Raw genomic sequence first — 24,138 nt, 5'->3', positions numbered from 1 at the left:
GAAATTTAAAACAATTATTCAAGATTGTGAGGAGGAGACTGAAGGTTTGAAAGTTTCGGATTAATTATCTTAATTATGTTTATTCTTGTTATATTAGTTATTTCAGATTAATTACGTGTTAAAATAATATTTCGTTGTTACATATTTGTGATTGAAAATAATCTTGATTTGAAAATAAAAACGTTTTATTCATGTTTCATACTTTGATTTATGTTATTTCAAAACTATCTATAATAACAAACTAAACTAACAAATTAAACAAACAAAAAAAATAAACATTTAAAACTAAACATTTTTTTTACATTTATACACACACATACACACACACACACACACAAAACTAAAGAAAGAAGAAAATAACTATGGCAGTATCGTAAATCTTGAGGAGAGATAATTCCTTGCCGGATTCTCATAATAATATCTTGATGGCGTATAGCCTGAGGCCTATTTACGAATTCTTTCAGTGCATCTCTCTGTTGTAAAACTCCAAGAGCAACATTTCTTGCACTCATTCGTGGACCATTAATGATGGCTCCATTCTCTCCAGCAACTATGTCGTGCCATTCTCCTTCTACTAATTCGCCAGTTGGCAATTCAAAATCCACAAAAGAAGGGGGGCAGTACTCTAGGTTGAGTTTTCTGTCGCCTGTCTTGCAAATAAAATTGTGGAGGCAAACAGTACATTCAATTATACTTTCTACATTGTTTTCTGAAGCAATAATAGGGTGACGGAAAATTCTCCAACGAGCTGCTAAAATTCCAAAGGCGTTCTCTATAACTCTTCTTGCTCTGCCCAACCTAAAGTTATAGACAGACTTGTCATGGGGTATGTTGCGTTCGCCATAGGGTTTCATTAAGAAAGACTTGAGAGGAAAAGCTGCATCTCCGACAAGGAAGTAGGGCATGTCAATGTTAGTTCCTGGTAAATTAGTTGATTTTGGCAAATTGGAGTCATCGTTCAATCGTCGACCCATTTCAGACGATTGAAAAACTCCGCCATCAATTTGTGAGCCTTCTGCTCCTATATCTAGCATAATAAAAATATAAATATAATAATTTTTTAATTAGTGCACAGGGCACATATTTAAATTCTCTTCAATTAAAAAATTCTTTCGCGAAAAGAATTAATTTCTATATGCATTTTCTTTACGCATCAACATCCGCGCATGGACTCTCATTGCCGAGTATACATTATCATGTTTATAAATATTGGAGCCGTATATATTTTCAAATTATTAAAAATATAAATGAAAATATAATAATGACATAATATAATATGTTGAATAAAAAATAGCCGAACATTAAATAGTGGAAAAATATTTTACGATTCTATCGTAATAGCCATAGAATAGCATAGAATAGAAGTTTTTAATTATGTTCTTGAGACAAGTATAATGTCATATAAATAGCAAAGTGTCATAATTGTATATCTAATTACTTTAAATATAATCAGTTAACAAACCAGAAAATGACATGGGGCGACTGGTATATGACACAATAGGATATTGTTTGCCGACTGAAATGCGTATTGATTTGATCTAGTAAAATAGAGGCTGTGCTATGTTTTTCAAAATAATTACATCCATAGTTTATTACATAAATTTTTAAATAGATTTGGAAGATTTAGGATATTTAGATATGGAGGATAACAAGATGTGATTGAGAATTCGAATGAGAAGAATTTATTATGATATTCTGGCGAGCTAAGCGTTCCCGGCAGGAATGTTCAAAATGATTCTAAAAGAACATGTCCAGAAATCAATTCACTCAGTGATTGACCGTGCTCAATGTTGATGCAAAAATATATTTTAAATAAAATAAATTAATTTTATCATTATACGTTTGTTATTTAATTTTATACAGTTTTATTCGAATTATTTATTATAATAGACATACCTCAAAATGTATTATAAAAATTAATTTTGTTTCTTTAATAAAAATTTCTCAACTTTAGTTTTAAAAGTAAAAACGTTAGCATAAGTTATTGCAAAAACGGTTTAAATTGTGGCATACTAATCAATATTTGAGAAACGTTAAACGGTTTTTCGCTTTCAGTTAACTTTTAAATAAAAATATTCGACAGCTTTTAAATAAAACATATTCGACAACTTTTAAATAAAAATATTTAATAACTACTTTATTCTCTTATAGATCATTCCACTGACGAAGCAGAAAAATAATAGTTAAATTAGAAATAAGATCAATGTCTTCTGTGTCCAAAGAAACTTGTTCAATTGGTTGGCTCAAATTTGCTAATATTTTCATAACATTTTTATGCTGTCTTTTATAAAACTGACTTTATAAAATTTCTATAAAATATTAGACAAAAATTTTAAGATAATTCATGTATGTATTTTTCCTTAACAAAAGGAGCGAAACACTATTAATTATCCATTTCTCCCGTTTGAAGTGACATTATCAAATTTCTATCTTGAAAATTTCGATGATTTTTAAGAGCGGATCTTTTCTTTGTAGAAAGAGAAATGTATTATACATCCCATGTATGTATACGTTGAATAGGAATTTTGATTGTCAGTATTTAATTTTTCAAAAGAATTTTAATTATAAATAATTATATAATAACTGACTATATATATATATTATTGAAATAAATATATTTTAACCATTAAAATATTTTACCCATGTTTTGCATAAAATTGGAATAAATATAATGTATTTTTATTTTAAAATTATCTTTCATTTTTAATACAATTTTTTATATACAAATAGCATTTCCAACAAAAGTTTAAAACTATAATAAATTTGAAATTTTATATAAAATTGTATTTTAGGATATATACGTACAAGATAAAATATACCTATGATTGATGAAATTGATGCAGAGTTCGTCATGCACACGGTTATCCCGCCAAGGATTAAAACAACAGATTTGTTTACAATCTACATTTCTATCTTTACAAGTCTTTTTAAATCCGTTGTTTTAAAATAAAAAAGCTTTTTATCACTCACCGATGCCGATACACAGCAGCGGAATTGTCGATATAAAAGCTACGTTATCTGTAACATACAAATATAAAATTCAAATTATAACAGAGCTCAAAATAATAAATATTCAAGAAATTATTATTGTATTTACCGAGTTTTATATTCAATGCGCGCAATAACAAGCAGATATATAATTATGAGGAAATATATGTATAAATGTGAAATTTTATACATAAATTAAAGAAAGACTATTTTTTTAATAGAAAATTTTATAAGATTTATGTAATAGTTTTTATCTCTGAGTCTTTCTCTTATTTAAATCATTTAAACAAAATTAATTAAGAATTAAATAAATAAACCGAACTAATTCGTATACGCAATTTATAATAATTAATATACAACTAATAATATATATACAAATACTTACCCTAGAATTGGCCCGCCGACGTAGGATGCCTCTCCTAGGCCTTTCTTCTCCTTTCAGATTGTTATAGGCGTCAAGATTTTAGATTTTCTTATACGCGGGATACTTTTTTAATTTGTTTAAACCGCTTAAAAGTATAAAAGCGCACGATATTTTGAATCGCATAAAAGTAAAAATGTGCGATACTTTAAACGGCACTCCCGAATTTCGATAAAATAGAAAATTTCGTTTTATCACACGAAAATCATACTTGGAGTCAACAAGTCAGGAATTTAACCATCAAACTTTGAGAAAGAGTTAAATCCAAAGTGGATTAAGACGAAATCGATTGAGGGAATTTGTCGGCGCATGTTCGCATCTCAGACCAAACTTAAATTCGTTAGACACGATTTCGGATATGTGTCTATCATACAGATAGTTCACATGATACGTTATAGATGGGAAAAGAAGGAAACACCCATTTATCATAAATGTTTTACAAACTAAATATTTATCAAATTTTTAAGGGCTTAACTTCTATTATCGAGCGAAAATCGGACCTACTTCTTCCAGTTGACATCCTTAATATGATACAAATTGCTAGTAGATGGAAAAAAAAGGATCTATGAAATCTGTATAATCGACCGAACTCTAATAAAATCTCTAATATTATTATTTTTTTACGTATTTCGGAATCGCTTTAGACATATTTTAATGCGTTAAAATTTATCGTGTAGTATGTATAACACGTATGTTATTATGATGTGAAAGAGAGTGCGTCGATTGAAATATTTTACACGTTTTTTTATACATTTTATAAACGCGTTTCATATGCTTTAAGGATGTTTAGTACCTATTTTTAAAAATATAGGAATTTAATAAAATTTGTACAGATTGTTCTGATACATGTTCAGAGACTTATAAAAAAACCTGGAGTTGATTCACTGAAGCAATCAAAAGTTATAAGGATTTAATTTGCAATGAATTTACCCGTCGATATTATTATAAATATAATTATTTTGTGGAGCTAATTATAAGTAAAAGTATTAATATAATTATTTATATAAATAAGTAAAAATATAATTATTTCTGTCCTTTTTAGCCCTTAAATTGATACGATTACGGATTTTCTATCTTATAAAAAACCTGTGATTGTGTTGATTTAAAAGCTAAAATAGATAGAAATAATAATAGGAATTTATTCAAAATTTGCAAAAGTATAGTTTAAATATAGAGAAAATATTTGATCACATAATTTTGGTCAAGTATTGACTAGTTCAAAAGATATTGAATATAATTTTCTCAATTTTGTCCTATTATCCGAGATGACATATTATTTATTGTGAAAACGTGGCAACATAGCATTCAGCTGAGCCTTTTTTTGACGTTTTAAATAACCTATCTTTTCATCTGAAGAAGCCTCTATATACAAATGTGTAAGCGAGAAGCAACTAGGCCTCATATGTCAATTTGTAATTTGAACAACTTATGAAAAATTACCATGTTGCCACATTTCTTTCTTCTCGGAGAAATGACAAATTATTAAATTTATCAAAGAAATAGTTAAAAATCTTCTATATTTTGTCATTATTCACTATTATAATTTTTATTCTGACATTTTAAATTACTCTGTACGAGTAAGTTCTTTTATTTTTATAATTCAAATTTTGTGCTGTAATGTTGAAAGCGAGGTACCGTCAATGATAAAAGTTTCTCGTTATAATTTAAGAAACACGAAAATTCTCCGAAAAAAGGCAGCAGAAGTTCGAAAATACATTTCTATATACTCTAGCTATGAATAAATAATAAGATTTTATGCAATCTTTATAATAATCATATATTAAGATATATGAGAAACGTATATATTCGTCAATTTCGACTACTTTTTGCTCCGATTGTAGGTGCTAAACATCCTTAATACACGTTCAATGTTTTATCTTTCGGAATCGCTTTGTACGTATTGTAACGCGTTGTTCTTTTTTTTGTAGTATTATCGTAACAAGAAATGATAACGGCTCGCTCGACTTCGGAGTGACCGAACGCGAGTCTGTGACGTACGTGTCGGCGTCGGAGTAGGAGTATGTGCGTACGCTATGTCTGCCAGAGTCGAAATGAATGGACGTAGTGCTAGTAGTACTAGTATTCTTTCCTCTTACTACGTAAAGCAATGACGTCAAGAAGAAAAGGCTCTCTCTTCGCGCCTAAACAATAACAAATGCGCACTATACTACGTGGTAAAATTTGACGTTTTAAAATATGTAGGTCAAGTGATTAAAAAATACATGAAATTCCTTAACTAAAACAATATTATTATTTGATGTGATGTTATTATTTGAATAATATTTTTATTATTATACATTTAACGCGCTTTAAAGTGTATATGTAAAACGTGACGCAATCTTATGACTTGCTGTGTATATGAATTGCACAACGATTCTATTTCCTTATTACATTTATTATAATGAACATACATTCTAACGAAAATTATATCAATGATGTTAACGATTATTTGTAAAAAATAGAAATCTCTATTAAAAACACATATATACATTTATTAGACATAACTAAATCTATACTAATAATGAAAAATATAAAGAAAAAATTTACTCTGTATAAGTACAATTATAGATTATAATATAACAGCTATATAACAGCTATACGCTCTATGCTATTATAAATCTGTATGCTCTATATTGTTATTGATATTTATCATTTTATATTAAATAAATATTCTCTCTTTTTAACTATTTAATTAGTCCTATATATTACACATGTGTTTGTCTTTTTTTTTTTTTTTTATCAAAGAGAAAGAGAGAGAGAGAGAGAGAGGGGAGGGGAGAAACAGATATTCTATTACTGTGTTATTCTTTATTATTCTTAAAAACATTAATTTATTAAATACTACAATTTTATATTTTAATATTTATTACACAAATTACACCATTCCTATATTTACATATTTATCTCTACATGTGTGTAAAGTTTTATTAAAATCAAAATTTGCGGGTTTGTGGGGTTTCTTTGTAAGTGTTATACGGCCGATTCCACCAACGTCAGTTAATTTTAACCTCGGGTGAAATTATATTTTTATCTCTTTCTTTGAAGCTTATCTGAAAGAGATAAAGCTATATAGTTTAAACCAAGAATAAAGTTAACTGATGTTGATGAAATCAGCTAATAGTCAAGAAGAGAAATTTGTCTGCAAGACGCTTTTAAGAAACACTTATCTTTATGAAAGCTCATAATTTTTGTAATCATGTCTGTACACTGCTTTCTCGTCTATATTATCATTTTTTTAGAATTTGAACATTTTTTTATTATTTTTTTAATGTTTTTTTCAAACGTTTCTTTTGCATATATATGTATTATATTAAAAATATTTCTGTTATGTTATAATATTATAACATAAAGATACCTACTTTTATTCTGAATGTAATTATAATTCTTAAACAATATTGTAATAAGTTTAGCGGCAACTAAAAATTTCTAAATTTATTTTGTATATTATAAAACTATAATGATAAGGTTTTCTCGCCGATATAATTTTCACAATTAAATGGTTAAAGTTGTTTCATTTCAATTCGATCCATTAATAATTTTACTTATAAATGAAATATTAATTTTATTTTGTCATTTATTTAATTATGTTTTCGTAATCCCATAAAATAGGACTCTGAAACTGATATTCTTAATAATAAAACAATAGTAAGGTTATAGAGAGCAAACGTATCACAAGTAACGGTTGTAAAACAATTCAAATATTCTAAACTTAGAAAATATATATATTATAATATTAAACGTATTGATATAATTTGATGAAAAGTTACATCTAAATTAAGACGAACGTTTTGATCCCATTTTTTGGGACTTCTTCGGCGCAAAACTAGAAAAATGTAATAAATAACGTTGAGAAATAGCGGTAATGTAGCAAAAAATAAGTAAAGCAGCTGTTAGATCCGAGTAAGTTATGTGCAATATGATGGGAAGTTGAATAATTACAAATTACGATGAAGAAACTTCTTAGTTTTTAAACCAGAAAATATTTTTCAGGTCAAGAAACTGACTCGATTAACACTACCAAATGAATCTTGTGGATAAGAATAATTTATGTGTTATTTATACGTAATAATAGGTATAATAGTAAAATCAGAGTAATCTCTAAACCGTACAGAAAAAATTTTTTTTTTACTTACAGGTCACAATAGATATTGTCAGTAATGAACAGAAATTAGCGCAGTTGTAAAGTATCGAATCGATCGGTTACTGTCAAAGAGCTAAGAAAATTACGAGCTTATATTTGTGTTATCTCATGACATTCAAACACCGAAAAAATTCTCTATTTTAAAATGTATTCTCTATTTTAGAAGAATTCCTTCTAAAGCTTTCCTCCAATAAAATATTCTAAAAAATTCAGAATATTCACCTCTAATGATCTTTTGTTAAGAATAGTATATGAAATAAAGAAAATATTCTTAAATTGTATCATACAAACCCTATTTGCGCTTACACCACTAGAGGGCATAACGGTATATTTTTCCCGTAGATAGAAAAACCTCTCGCAAGATATAAGAACCCCAACCCAAGAGAGCTCAGTATCGGGACTCTTAGCCCTGAAGATGCAAACTCCAATGTTTACGAAACGTCATTGCGTGCATTACGCTGTTTAATCACGCGGCATCCATCCGGAAATCTCCAGTTTAGACAATTCTGATGGCCACGAAAGCCTCAAGACTAGAAGACTACTTGTGTATATATATTCTTACATATTAAGAATATCTAATACTTTTCTATTTTTTAGAGGATTTCTGTCTTTAGTTTTAAGTCTTAAGAAAATCCTCTTGGCACTTATTTTAAAGGAAGATATTCTAAAAATAAGTGGTTCTTCTTAAAATGAGAATATGATTTTTTCGGTGAATTAGAGCTCGCTATTATACGTTTAAACTTCGGACTTTTGAGAGTTTGTGTATCACGTCATGATATATTGCCGGTAAATTCTACGTGTCGGTTTGCAAATTTAAGTTAGACTGCCTTTTTATGAATAGCATTTCAGAAATAAGTCTATTATTGTAAAAATTGTATTAACATATGCGTTCTTGAAGTTATTTAAGTTACACGTGTGGAACGTGTCGATGTTTGACAAGTTTAATCCGATAAAGTTTGTTGCGCCAACGAATGTTACTGATTTTTCCTTCCGTTTTAAATAAAAAAGTACCAACAGTATCGTCTTTTTGTGATACTGTTCTTATTATGTATATTACGTATATATTTTACATACATTACATTTTATAATAGCTTATTGTTCGATGAATAAAAAAATCACTTTAAAATGACCAAAAAGGATTCAAAATGTAAATGTAAGTCATTATATACGCTTTCGGAATCGCTGTTTTAGTACGTTGTTTTTTTGTGTAGTATGATATATTATCGTTATATATTTTTTTCTCTTATTATGGCCGATATTCACTGTCAGACTACTTCAAACTAGTACTGAAAATATATAATTTATGTCACGTTACGGAATTAGCTTGACGTAATTAGCTTCTTGAATTTATTAGCCACTATTTTTAGTTTATCTATATCTGTTAAAGTTTTTTGCGTTATAAATTTATTTATTTTTTGGAAACAATGCTATGTTTTTCTGCTTGAAATTATAAATCCATTTTTCAAATGCTTTAAAAAAACCTGCCGATAATTGCAATTGATTTCTAGCATTCATCTGCGAATATCCAAATCATGAATTGTTAACGATTTTTGTAAAGCAAATTGAGTTAAAACATATTCTGAAATTTTTGTTAATTTTTCGCGTGTATTTCCGCCTTGTAAAATTTCTTTTTCCCACCTATATAATTGTCGCTTTGAAGCAACACGTTTAAATCTGGCTTGGACTGTTGCAAATTTTAATTTATGCTTTTTCCCTGAATTCCAAAATTCAATAACTTTCTGCTTATATTCTTCATCGCATTCTTCTGTATATTCGATAGGTGAGTTTAAATTAGAATTCTCATTGTCAATGTCATGAATATAATCGTCATCGACATTTTCCTTAATTGAAATTATATTTGGAATAACACTTGCTTCTTCAAAATTCAATGTAATATAGGTTTCTATATATAGAGATTTCTTGCACATGGCATCTTTTATCATATTCTCTAATTGAGAACTGAATCTTTTCTCATTTTCACTTATATCAGATTCAAAATCATATTCTAATCGATCAAAGGCCATAGCTAATAATTTCAAAATATTTTTTGGATTTAGCGTCATTTTATTACAAGCCATTTTATTACGGAGAGAAACAAATTTAATTGCTATTCGGAGCCATCGCATACCCGTATTTATCATTATAAAAAAAGCGGACGAATTCCCTTACGAGAAAGTGAACGTCACCTAGCGATATTAGCCTAATCCTAACGGCTTTGAATGCTAGATATCAATTACAATTATCGGCCGGTTTTTTTTAAAGCATCTGAAAAATGGATTTATAATTTCAAGCAGGAACATCACATTGTTTCCAGAAAAATAAATAAATTTATAATGCAAAAAACTTTAACAGATATAGATAAACTAAATAGAGGCTAATAACTTTGTTGAAAAGGTAAGAACAGAAATTTTACTAGTTAGATTAGAGAATGTTTTTAACTCTGATCAATCGGGTTTCAATTTAGAAATGCACACAGGACGTACTTTCTCTTTCAAAGGACAGCAAAAAATTGAAACATTTAACACAATCAATTCTATGACTCATAGCTATACAATTCAGCCCATCATATCAGCAAGTGGTTCTCTTTTGTCACTACTATTAATTATTTTACAAGAAAAAGATGAAAATTTGGACCTCAAGTAGAATAATATATTTTTAAGGCTGATAATATTCTTGTATTAACTTCAAATTCAGTTAAGATGATGACGAACCTTGTAAAAATATGGTTCACAAATGTTTATCTTCCTAATTGCAATGATAATAGTGTTCTACTTTTCATGGAGTGGCCAAAATTCAAGAACATTTGAAACAATAGACAAATTATCTAAAAATATAAAAATTTTAACAATTGTCATTCCTGCCGGAATGACAGGAATGAGTCAACCTCTTGATGTCTTTGGCTTCAGGATTTGGAAAAATTTTATCAAACATTTTTCAAATATAAAATTTGAAACAATAAGTGCTACAAAGAGCAGGAACACAGAACAATATGTAATAAAATAAATAAGATTGGGTAACATTAAAGTGATATAATGTATAATTCGATGCGTTTAAAAATACGTTTAAAAATACATATGAAAATCGTTACAAGCATTAAATATTAATTTAAACACGAAATATAACAAGAAAGTGGCGAACGTTTCGGACTCCTCTTTGAGCCTTCTTCAACGCAATAAAACAATCGTAATAAAATGTTGTGAGCATAAATAATCTAACTAAATTTTAAAATACAGAACTAATCTAAACAGAACGCGATGAACCGCAGAAATACAGATTATACAAGCGTTATCCAACTCGCACTAAGAATTAGTGTTGCCGATGCATGTGATTCTTCATAGTTGGTAAGCCACGAAGAATAGATAGAGATATGCTTTTTAGATTAGTGACTTGAATGCAATACCAAATGAATCCTATATGGAGTAGATGGATAATTAAAGATTATCGATATATCAAGTTACCAAACTTTACAGTAAATTAAGTGTTACGTCCAAGCCCGTAGAGAGGATGGGTCAGAGGAAGGGCGTAACAGGAACTGTTCTGATGTCAAAAGTCTTATCGACGAGTGACTCGGTCGAGCGAGCTGCAGGTTAGCAAACAGGTAAACGACGGGTGTCGTTATTACTCTGTTATGCGAACGCTCTCTCTCGGTGGTCCCTTTTTGGTAAGAGAATCGAATTTCTTTTACGCGGGACGGGACCTTGTGTGATCTTTCGCGTGGAGAGAGTGAGGGAGTTAAATAAATTTACCGATCATTTAATTTTTAAATTAACATTTATTCAATTGATCCCTACCATTATACATATAACTTTATTGATATTATCAAATCCGCCTTAAAATTATTTGTATAAGTGTGTGTGTTTGTGTGGATCGCGGGTGTTACATAAGTACGGAGGTCATCAACCAGAAGAGAGGGGGAAGGAGTGCGATTCTAAAGATTTTACTCTGGTTGGTATTTGTTACAATGGTTTATAATAAGAAAAAAAAAATAATAAAGATTTACGAAAATGTAATATGTGTTACAGCGCGATTTCGCACACGGTCGTGTCGTCCGATCTATGGTCTCGGTTGGCTCGCGAGAATCGGCGGGTCGGCGCGATTTTAAGCATACTTAGTAAAAAAACAGGGTTGAATAAAGGAGAAAGAAGACGATGAGAGAAAAAAAAACAAAAGAGAAGGAAATTAAACTTACTATTTGGACAGATTGGTTGCGTTTTAACTGCTAGTGTAGTTGTGGCTCCAGTTGTGGTCTTACTCAGCAGGTGGTCTTGTTGAGCACTGACTCTAATAGGTTTTAAAACGTAAACGGAACTCCCGTAGTGTAGACGAATTGCTTGAGTCAGCGAACGACCGAAAAATCTGTGCCGAATGAATCTAATGTTGTACTGTCAACTGATTTTAAATTTTGGATTGATCGTAATGCGTGAGTCCCTTTTTATATTAAATCTTGAGGGCGTGTTAACAATTTGGGCGGGAGTATTTTTGAGATTTTGACGTGTAAAAGCTGTCGTTCGGTGAGATCCTTCTCCTCCTTATTTTTGATTGTTGCTGATTGGTGGGCTCTGTACGGCCTCTTAGGAAATTTGGAGATTCTTCATTTGGTTATCTCCTGGGATTATCCAGCTGTTTCTATCCATTATTTATTTAGGGGATCTCGCTATCGATCCTTTTCGGTCATTTCTTTGAATATCGATTTCAATGTTTAAAACATATTTTTCGTCGCGCGATCCCTTTTATGATTAGTCGGGCGATTATTGCTTCATTTTCGTGGGAGGAAAAACGTGGAACCGACAGTGCGTAGCGGCATTATTTGTTTCTTTCTTAAGATTATGCAGCTGTGTTTGTCTGTTTCGTTGTTTAGAGGATTTCGTTATTGATCCCTTCCGGTATTTGTTTAGATATCGTTTTTAGTAGGTCTAAACATTATTTGATAATAACGGTTCTTTTCTATTGCGCAACCCGTTTTTTTTTTTGTGACCGATCGGACGATTATTGTTCATTTCGTGGGAGGAAAAACGTGGAGCCGACAGGACGTAACAGAAGTATCTACTTACAAAGTCGAAAAATTCCGCAATCATTTTTTAAAAAAGAGGCGAGCTAAGTGATAACGTTGTTAAAATATCACGCTGTTACTGTCAAAAAATTCTTTTGGTAGTCAGTATATATATACGGATCTCTGACCTTTAAATTTTGAGAAGCTTGTTTATCTAGTCATTATATAGTAACGGTAAATTTTCCGTATCCGTTTGAAGGTTTAACCCGTTCTTCTGTCTTTTAATGAAAAGCATTTCCAATTCAAATATCCGCGTATAGCTCTCATTGCTAAATCTAATGTTGTGTTTTCAAATATCAAACTTCAAACGCTTATCCATATTCAATTATCTTCACCTCGATTTATAAATTGATTTAAGTATTCGTGGTACAAAAGTGGATATTTACAAGAGAAACCACTTAAGTTTGATAACTCTGTAGATTATTGTTTCAAAAATTGTGAAGCTTGTCACGGCCAGATCAGATATAAAATATTAAAATGAAAACAATTCGTAGAAAGGATTAAGGACGGAAGAAGTAGTCAAGTAAAAAATATTAAATATAAAAGTTTAAAAGCGGGTCACGAATGAATAAATAAGGATATTGAGAAAGATAAAAAGAAAAGCATACGTGAAATATACTCTTTTACGCTAAAGTACGGAGTGTTGTCCTTAGTGCGTGGGTTCCAATCTTTTGGGCAGCTAGAATCCCTTTTGCACCCTATTTTAGAGTAGGGTACAACAAACTGTTTGTGGATTGTGTAACAGCTGTCATAAATTGTGTTGAAATTAAAATTGTATTAATATAATTTTGTACTAGATTTTATGAACACATTTCATATATACTATACATAAAAAATAGAAAAACATAACATAGATCGTCGTCGTTGTGTGCTATTTATATATATATATATATATATATAATTTCAATACATTAACACTACACAAACATATGTATTGTAATTATACTATTTAAACACTACACAATATATAAGAAACACATACGTTTATATTTCAAGATATATTATTAGAAAATATTATGTTTATAAAATTTGCTTATTGCTGCCTCAATAGTAATTGTATGTATCTTATGTTAGTATTTATTAAAGAGGCATAATATAGTTGAAGTGTTTTATGTACAAAAGCGTGTTCTGGTTTGAATAATAATATTCTGTTAAATGTATATACTTTTAACAAAATGTGCTTGGTGTGAAAATTCTTTGTGTATAAAAGAATTTTTCTTTGAGTACCATTTTTGTAAAAAATATAAAAAATAAAGAAATTTATAAAAAGCGCGAGACGCGAAAAGTGATGTTGCAAAAAATCAAATCAATAAAAAAATAAAAATATAAAAGAAATGAAATGGGAATAGATTCTCGTCACCTCCTCATCGGTTATTCCTGGCTTCAGCAAAGAGCGAAATAAGTCTGTTTTGATTTTCCAAATCGTCATAATGAATCCGCCATTTTGAATTCTATAATTTTTACATTAGATTCACTTCCAGCGACATGTAAAAACTTCAAAATCATCTTTAAAATTCAAAATAATTTTAATACCGTGAGCTCAAATGCAAAGAGTTGACTACTCATTCGTATACATACAAGGGGTAATTTTCACCCTTAAAATTGCACCATTGCCGATATAAAAAAATACGTATCTATTATTTTTGACTACTCTACAAGTATGTTGAGTTAAATATAATCAATAAAATCGACGAGTGACAGAAAGGTAGGTTTACTTGTAAGTAGAAATAAAATCGGTGATGTATAACGTCTTATGAATATTTACTGTAATTTTAATGACTTAATGAAAATTTTGCAATTAAAATGACGTCTTCCAATTAACAAATTAATTTTTTATATACATACGTTACAATGTTTAATAACAAATTTGTTAATTAAATCGAGGATTTAAGTAAAATCTTGATAATTGTACGCTGGAAATTACAAAATTACAGGCTTTTTAATTGTTTTCACATTTTAATATTTTTATTTCCTATATGTATAAATAAATACAACAAAAATGTTGACATGTATTTTGAAGAACAAATATACATTAAAATGTACAATTAAATTAAAATAATACGGGATTTATATCAAATAAATACAAGAGATTACGAAAACGACAATTGGTTGTAAGATTAACAATGATTATATGATATTACAATTTTCTTGTAAAAGATCTCAAATTGTACTTAGTACTTAATTGTAAAATTGAAATTGGGATTGACATAAACATACAATTAAAATTGCAAAAATACTTTCTTTATCTACTTATTCTGTCGCTACACTATTCATTTCTTGCCACCCTTTATCCCTTCTTCTCTTTCTCATTTCTCTTCCTCTCTCTCTCTCTCTCTCTCTCTCTCTCTCTCTCTCTCTCTCTCTCTCTCTCTCTCTCTCTCTCTCTCTCTCTCTCTCTCTCTCTCTCTCTCTATCTTCCTCATTATCTCTAATCCCCGCCCTTCCTCATTCAGAAGTTCCTCCGTCTGTATAATGATGTCTGTCAATTGACACCCCCTTAACACATGCGTCAAACTCTCTTCTTCGTTCCCACAAACTCTGCACATCTTCTTTTCTATTTCTTTCTAATGCTGATTTCCTCTCGGCTCGTTCTCACATCTGTACCTCCCTATTAAATTCCTATCTTTCTTTTTCCTCTTTTCTTTCAGGTATTTTGGTAGATCCTCCATCATTATTTCTTTATATATGTTGTTGTATCTTGATTCTTCAATCCTTTTCCTTCTTTCTTCCTTCTCTATGTACAAAAGCATCCATATATTTTCCAATACTGTCTTTACTATCTCCTGATCTCCCCCTTCTCTCCTCCTTTTTAGATCCTTCTTCCCTATTCCTATTCTTTCTAATGTTATTCTCCTTACTTTTTCCCATTTACTCTCTTCTCCTTCCCTTTTTTCTTTTTCTAAGTCCAATGATAAAGTATATTTGTGTCTATACTTGGTTCTATTAACTTAAAAGAACGCATTAAAATACCTTGTTAAAACATAAATAGCGATCATCTCGATATTGTATTATATAAAAATCGAGTCAGAAAATGTTTTTTATGTACTTATAAATTGCACAACTCTGTATATCGTTAATCTTATATATTTATGTACAGATATTTTTAATTTTAGAAGTATATGACACAATTATTATTAAAAAAGTGTTGCACTGTAAAGTTACAGTTATCTGATTACATTTTGTCAGAATATATCTTAACATTTTATTAAAATATAAACGTATCCTTTATAAAAGAAGTCATTTGTACCCTGAAGTGCCTGTTATATCGCTTGTAATTGTTGTCGCTTTTCCGCGTACGTGATTCGATATAGGTACGAGGCGGACTTGATCGCGGTTATGATAAAGACGGTTCGTGTATCATGTCGATTTATGACAGTGATAAAGGTTAAATGTTGTGATGATCGCGGTATTAATATTTCTTATAAGCTTATTATTATTGTGTCGTGTCACAGAAGATTTAGTAAAAAATATTTATAAGAGAAAGCAAATTTATCAATAGGATGAAGCAGTGACGATGATTGAAAAGAAGTAAGTATATATATATACAATATATATTATATTATGTGTAAAAATAATTATAATAATTAATAATTGTTGTATGTTTCGTGTGTTCAGTTATTGTTAAATAGTGTAAAAGAAAAATATTAATTTTTTTAGGTGATGATATATAATAATATTTATTTTACACGAACCGTTAAAAGAAAAGATAAGAAAAGGAGAGAGAGAGAGAGAGAGAGAGAGAGAGAGAGAGAGAGAGAGAGAGAGAGGGAGGGAGGGAGAGAGGGAGGGAGAGTATTAGATACAAATAATATAATATTAGATAATAATATTGATATATATTTATATATATGTATATATATTAAATGTTTAAATATTATTAAATTAAATTTTTTAAAGTTAAAGAAGAGAAGAAGAATAAGCAATAGAAATAAATAAGGAGAAGAAAAGAGAATATATAGAAAGAAGAAAGTTTTAAAATTAGAAAATACGAAGAAGTTGGAACATAACCGGTTAGAGACTTATATAGGAAGAGAGTAGCAAATTCGATTATGTAATCCCTCATTTCTTCTGATTGGATAGAGGCGTTAAAGCTTTTACTGAGCATTTTATAATGTGCACGAAACACAAAAAACTGAAAATAATATTAATATTTGCAGCTTTATTTTATATAAAAATCAAATAGAGAGGTTACGTTATTGCGTGAGTTTGCCATTCTCTTCCTAAGAGGCTCTATACGCCCGAAAGATTCGTGAGTTTCGTCGCACGGTGCGCTGATGTGTGATTTGTCAGAAATGGATGAATGATGAATTTTGCGTTCGTTTCCGTTTTCCGTCCTTGGACGAGTACGGACGTGTTTCTTTTGCGCTTTTACGCGTTATTTTTTTGGATTAATTGTAAGTAACTCTTATATTTTTTAAATTATTATAATTCTTCCATTACTATTTCACGTACTTATACATATATTTACTTTGATTATTTTAATTCTCTTATCATTTCAATCTAACCACAAAGTAGGTAGACCAGCTAAGAGCTATATGCTATAAATCAGTAGAAGAAGAAGAAAATGGCGTATATAGGCCTCGCCTGTGTTTGCCGCTGTCTTCTTCTATTGATTTTGGCCCTGACGAATATATGTACGTCTTATAGCTATTAACGGGTGAAAGAAAATTTATATTATATTCTAAATTTTTTTATTTTATATCATCTATATACTAAAAAATATAATACGTAACAGCGCAAGAAGACACGTCTAAACTCGTCCAAGGACGGCAACAAACTTCGCCGCTGTCTCGTCTACTCGCGCATCGTGTCTCGTTCTGAGAGTTTCCACGAGAAGATCCCTGCGTGCGACACTCAAGCCAGGGCGGGCGAGCCTCGACGGAGCCGCGTTTCTCAGAAATTGCGTCGTCGCATGGTAGGTGTTACAATTCTTTACACTCTTCGAGTCCACCTCGACTCAGGAGAGGTATGTTATTGTTAATATACAGCAAAAACTTAAAGTTTATTGTTGTAACAATATTATTAAATAAATTAAGTAGCTTCAAATTTTTGTTAAGGATAATCTTTTAATGTCTTGTATTATTTTTTATGTGAAATTAAAGATTATAACATTATTATAGTCACGTTATACATTTGCAGGCATGCAAGTAATCCATCCGTCCTTGAAGGCCTGGAGATACCTTCAAATATTAATCAAAGTTTCATAAATTTTAATAAACCACGTAACTACAATGATAAGTTGAAACAGAATTCTGCGTGTGTTGGCAGTGGAGTAAGTTCCAGCATACAGAACATAATTCCAAACTTTTAAAATCATAATCCTAATATGCAATCATGGCCAAATATAACTCATTCCGGATCAAATATACCAAATTTATCATTAAATTAAATTAATTTAGACAAAAAAGAATATACAACCTAAATGCATATTTCAAAACTTAAAATGTAAATTGTAACATTAGTTTCCTTCTCTTTAAAAAAAAGTAGGATATATGTTTAACAGATATATAATACATTTATTACATTACATATATTATAATTAATCTAATGATAATATTTAATTTATAAGATTTAGTTGTGGAAGTATCGAGAAAACATCAAATAAACTAAAATGTGTTATTATACAAATTCATAGCTTTGCCAAGACCGTTGACCCAATTAAGTTGACATAACATTAATAAATATCCTTAGGCATAGAATATGTCTGAAAATTCATCAATCTCCAGTCATATCTAAAAAAAAAACAATGGAAACTTCTAAATCAATGCATATATAATTTATTTAATATTATTGTACTATTATTATTATAATATTTAATTTTAGCGAATGTGTACAATTTAAAAAGCATTTATAATTTTTTTCCATAAATTAATTAAGACATATAATCTAAACAAATATTTTAAAAATTTTGATGGGAACTGTAACATTAGCTTTCTTCTATTTTAAGAATAGTAGGACATATGTTTAACAAATATACGACACATTTATGACATTACATACATTATAATTAATGTAATGACAATATTTAATTTATAGGGTTCAGTTGTAATGGCATCGAGAAAACATCAAGTGAACTAAAATATGTTCTTGTACAAGTTCATAGTCTCGCAAAGACTTATGGCAGAGTAAAGCTGTCGGATTTTGGTTTTTGTGCTCAAGTCTTAAGAATGACTGAAGTGATAATTTCTTATGAGAACCTTATATCGAATGAGTCCTTAAATAATTTCAAGGTAATTTACACATTTATATAACTTACTTTCAAGATTGAATGATGTAAACTTTATTTTTTTACTCTTTTTCATTTTTAAATCATTATTAATTAATAATATACTAGAATCACTAGAAAGGTTAAATTTTAATGCAACAGAGATTATAAATACAAAATGTATAAGATATTCAGTTTGATATATATATATATATATATATAATTCTTAGTTTTATTATAAGATAAGGAAGATAAAAAAGAATTAATAGAAATGTTTTTATATGAAAAGTGCATATGTAGTGCATGAAGTTCGTCTGTATAGTAATTAATGAAAAATTCGTCATTCTTTTTTTACAGAAGTCTCATAGCAATAAAATTTCCATAACAACAAAATAAATAATTAATTTTATTATTTACAGTTATTTATCATTTCTTGTGTTGGATTACAACTCTTCAAGTTGGATTACATAAGATACTTTTTGAACAAACATCTGGTATTTTAAGTCGTATAATGATGTCGAAAAATAATTCAAAGCAAATTCAAGGTAAATATGTTGAATATATTAATTATTATATTTATATAAAATAATATATTATTAATACATTAACCCCCCAACTGAATACGTGGGTCGTTGGCATCCGATCAAAATAATATTTAAAGTTTGACTTTGCATAGTTGTTAGAAGATCATATAAAGATTACTTTCAATTTTTTTTAAATAAAACCTATTTTAATAAAATATATGTGATCTTAATTATTATTCTATAAATATTATGAACAGAGATATCATGTAAAATTCTGATGTCAGAATTTTTTATTAAGAAATGACGGAAAAATTTACAATTAAATCGTTTGACAAGAGATATAAGTAACACTCGTGTATTGATTTTATGAATAGTGACTGTAATTCAATAACCTTTTTATTGTGTAAAAATGGTGACAGATGTTTCACAGATGACAATGTGTTGTAGTAGATTTTTAAATTACGTCTACATGAATTATTTACGTATTGTAAACAAATATTAATAATAAATATGTATATTAATAATATATTAACAATATATATGTATATATATATATATATATATATATAACTGTATATAAATGTATATATATGTATATATATGAATGTATATATATAACAAATATATTAACAATAAATATGTATATTAATAATATATTAATATTAATTTTACAGATTTATAATATTAATATATTTTTAATATACATTATTTATATTTATTATTATGTGTTTACAATACGTAAACAATTCATATAGTCGTAATTTTAAAATCTACAGTACTATAGATCGTTTTAATTACACTGACTGTAGTAGTTCAGAGGTTGTTTTTTTTGTTCGCCATTAGAAGGAAAAAGATAACTTGTGAGCCAGTGTAGTCAAAACGAGTAGACCTTATGTCATCTGTGAAGCATCTGTCACATCATTTTCACACAATAAAAAGGTTATTAAATTACGGTCGCGATTCATAAAATCGATACGCGAGTGTCACTGATGTCATCTTTTGTCAAACGATTTAGTTGTAAATTTTTTCAACGTTTTTTGAAAAATTCTGACATCAAGGTACTTATTATAAAACTGTTCGAAAACGTTTTCGATCGGAATAATTTCTTTTTCCTTAAATACATAATAGAAAATTTAGGGAAAAACGAAATTATTCCGATCGGAAACGTTTTCGAATAGTTTCATAATAGGTACTCAGGATTTTACATGATATCTCCGTTCATGATATTTATAGAATATAAATATCATTTTATTATATAATTATTATATAATTATTATATAATTTAAACTCAAGTTTTTGATTAAACTTAACAAGAACTCAATCGGCTTGTTATTACCGTACATTTATTTATGAGGGCTTACTTATTTCTTAAATGATGAGTGTTAATATATATGTATATAATTATTTTAGATATAAATAAATCAAAGGAACAAAAAACTGATGCTAAAGGAACGAAACAAATTGTAAAAGAGAATGAAGTAGATGCAAATGAAATGAATACGAGCGATATATTACAACCGTCAAACTTTAGTAAATTTATCGAGTAAGTTATTTTATTTTATTTTTATAATTATACAGGGTGATATAAGGATGATCAGAATGATATGGGGACTAAATTCGTATACAGGTAGAGCGGACTAAATTGAATCGAAAAGTCCTGTACCATTTTGCAATATTTGCAATAGGTAACGAGTTATTAATTATTAAAAATTGCCGCATTAGTTCAGGCTACTGTCAAATGTAAGCGCGGTAAGATGCGACCGCCCAACGATTAAGGTTGATATTCTTATTTGTAATAAACATTACCGCTTGTAATGAACAACTTCTCATGCCTAGCAAACTCGATCATCGAATAGCCGCATCTTATTGTGCGTTTGTATTTGATAATACGGCGATTTTTTATAATTAATAATTTGTTAACTGTTGCAAAATGGTAGAGGACTTTTCACCTGCACACAAATTTAGTTCCAATCATTTTAGAACATATATTGTACATCATTTTATGCAACATATTTTAATGTTTGATATTTATATTTTGTTTGTTAATTTATAGATCATCGAATAATAGACAAGATATTATGGTTACAAATAAAAACGATGAAATGGAAATGATTTCTTTTGCAACAGATGAGATGTTAAAATCAGTTCAACTTGAGGACTCCACTGTGTAAGTTTTTTACTTTTAATTCATAGTATAAAAAATACACATGTATTTTTTTTCAATCACTAATTTATTTAAGGGAAAAAATTAACAGATGACAAATCGATAAACGTGTATGTTTAGTTATGGGTCTGAGCACTCGAGTTCTATGCTATATTATTCAAATTTTGATCATTTATAATTTAAAAACTATTGTAGTCTCAACATTTTTATATTAGAAATTTTTATTCTATTTTACTTTTAGAATACACTAATAAAATATTGTACAAAGGTTGTGAGATGTCCTATAAATATATGTATATACATACATTTAAATTTTTTAATATTTTGAAAAGTAAAAATTATTTTAAAATCTTTTTTAGAGAGGTTATTGGTTTCATTGATGAGATTGATGGTCCAAAAATTGTTGGTAAAGCACAAAACTATCGATTGCTAAAATTTATTTTGAACAATAATAGTCGTCATAGAATTCAAGTCGTGGTATGGAATACTGAAATTGAGCGAATTCAGTTTCACATAAAACCAAATCGAGTAAATATATTTAAATATACTTTTTATTCTTATTTAATTAATACACAATAATAATTATATATATGTTACTTTCTAATCTAATATTACTTTATGTACTTTACAGATTATTCATATTGATAGGGCGAAAGCTAAAAAAACGAAAGTGCCAGAGTTTAATCAAGGAACTCTTCCTTACGAACTTATTATTCGTTCGAATACAATTATTAGTAATTTGGGTTTGTTTGACCTTAAAAAAATTATTCACTCAGTTCAGCCTAAGTTGATAGAGCTATCAAATATTCCGAATCATTTGAATTCATGTGTTCGTAAGTAATTTTATTATTATTTTTTCTTTTGCGTCTAAATTTTTTTTATAATTCTCAATATATTACATATAATTTAATATTGTCATATACAGTGCTGGAAAAAAGTTCGGAAATGGTTAAGAATCTTAAAAAGTATTGATTTATTGAAAAAATATTTAACACTACAAAATAGGGTTTTATAAAATCTATCAAATGATATTTATTTGACCTTAAAATGATCTTGAAAAACATGATTCTCGTCAACATAAAAATCTTAAATGGAAATCCCTAATTTTTATAACATTCTTGTAGCTTCTCGAGAGTTTTCTAAAATACTATAATAAAGTATTTTCTCTTATGTATTGGAGTTATAAGGCTTGAACTTTTCAATCTTTTAATATAAAATGTAAAATATTCAATTTTTTTAAATCTTATTTTAATACACGGAATAATGAGATCAATAAATTGGTGTTAAGAAAACACGTAGTTGATTACAAAAAATAGGTTGCAATAATTGAGTGTTCCAACTTTCTTTATTTTATGTTAAAAAATTGAAAATTTTAAGGCTTATAACTCCAAAAGTACGTAAGAGAAAAAAGTTTTATTATAGTATTTTGGAAAACTCTCAAGATAAGCTACAAAAATATGTAATAAAAATTGGGGATTTTTATTTAAGCTTTTTATGTCGACGAAAATTATGTTTTTTACAATCACATCATCTCAAGGTCAAATGAATACTATTATCTAATAGATTTTTTAAGGTTTACTCTATGGTGTTAAACATTTTTCCAATAAATCAATATTTTAAAAATTTTTAACCGTTTCCGAACTTTTTACCAGCACTGTATATAATATGTTCTAATATTTATGTATGTTTTTTTCTATTACATTTTTTAAAAATAAATACTTTTAATAAATACTTTAAATAAAATATTTTTTAGTTGTACGAGGATATATTAAAACAAGGTTTAATACTCTCTCAGGTAGTTTTAAAACTATTGGAACTGGATCGATTACAGATGGTAATTACAAATTAGAGATTCAAATTGCTCATTATGAAGCTAATGATGGTTTCGAGAAAAGAGAAAATGTGAAAATAAAAGGATATGTGAAACATTCAAGTAAGTATATTAAAAATCTTAATTCTGTAATAGAATATTGTATTATTTTTTATTGATTTTTATGAATTACATATTTATTTTACAGATGACATCTTTTATCTTGATGTGGAAAAAATTTATGACATTAAATTAATAGAAGATCAAATGTTATCATTAGCACTATTGTTGCAAGGTACGAAACCTATTATGAAGAGATCTTTTCCAAAAGAAAATGGACCTTCCGATTTACCAACTAACAAGATTATTCGTAAATAATTTAAAAAGTATTCGTAATATTTTCAATAAGTTTTTTGTTCTTTACTTTTAGTTTATAAATAATTATTTCTTAATTTAGACTGTCTAAAAATGATATTTATTACTTAATTATTTCAACGGTCTTTGCGAAGCTATCGAATTTACTGGTGAGATTTTTGACTGTAACTTGTGTAATAACATATTTTGGTTTATTTGATTTCTCGATGTCTACCGCGTAGATTTAATTAATTCTTTGTTCCGATCGTTTCACTTTTGATCTTTCTTGCTTAATCTAAGTTCTCGTTTATAATATATTTCTAATAAAAAATGTGTATATGTGTTCTTCTTAACACTTCAACATTTATAGTTGAAACATATATTAGTTTTTTAAATATACATATGTATATATTCAAAACTATTTTATGTTGTTATGTTTAGAAATAATGTACAACAAGATGTATGTATATGTATAAGATAT

The 24,138-nt window shown here is 28.3% G+C and overlaps 1 protein-coding gene across 1 annotated transcript; it reads left to right on the top strand.

The window, feature by feature from the left end:
• Window positions 1-16,907: 16,907 nt before the first annotated feature.
• Window positions 16,908-23,937, top strand: LOC140672599 (uncharacterized). Its single transcript, XM_072904884.1, has 12 exons — window positions 16,908-16,994; window positions 17,336-17,515; window positions 17,740-17,872; window positions 18,637-18,830; window positions 19,225-19,350; window positions 20,740-20,872; window positions 21,383-21,496; window positions 21,853-22,021; window positions 22,125-22,326; window positions 23,247-23,426; window positions 23,512-23,673; window positions 23,761-23,937. The coding sequence occupies exons 5-12, from the start codon at window positions 19,317-19,319 to the stop codon at window positions 23,787-23,789; spliced, it is 1,023 nt and encodes a 340-aa protein (XP_072760985.1). The 5' UTR covers window positions 16,908-16,994; window positions 17,336-17,515; window positions 17,740-17,872; window positions 18,637-18,830; window positions 19,225-19,316; the 3' UTR covers window positions 23,790-23,937.
• The last annotated feature ends 201 nt before the right edge of the window (window positions 23,938-24,138 follow it).

Source organism: Anoplolepis gracilipes, chromosome 13 (assembly GCF_047496725.1).
Source record: "Anoplolepis gracilipes chromosome 13, ASM4749672v1, whole genome shotgun sequence".
Taxonomy (NCBI): Eukaryota; Metazoa; Arthropoda; class Insecta; order Hymenoptera; family Formicidae; genus Anoplolepis; species Anoplolepis gracilipes.
Note: the sequence above shows the minus strand (reverse complement) of the source record. Positions and strands in the feature narration are given on the sequence as shown.

Coding starts and splice junctions, on each gene's coding strand:
- LOC140672599 (XM_072904884.1), top strand. CDS start 19,317: ATGATGTCGAAAAATAATTCAAAGCAAATTCAAG. Junction 19,351..20,739: donor TAATTCAAAGCAAATTCAAG/GTAAATATGTTG, acceptor TAATTATTTTAG/ATATAAATAAATCAAAGGAA. Junction 23,427..23,511: donor AGGATATGTGAAACATTCAA/GTAAGTATATTA, acceptor TTTATTTTACAG/ATGACATCTTTTATCTTGAT.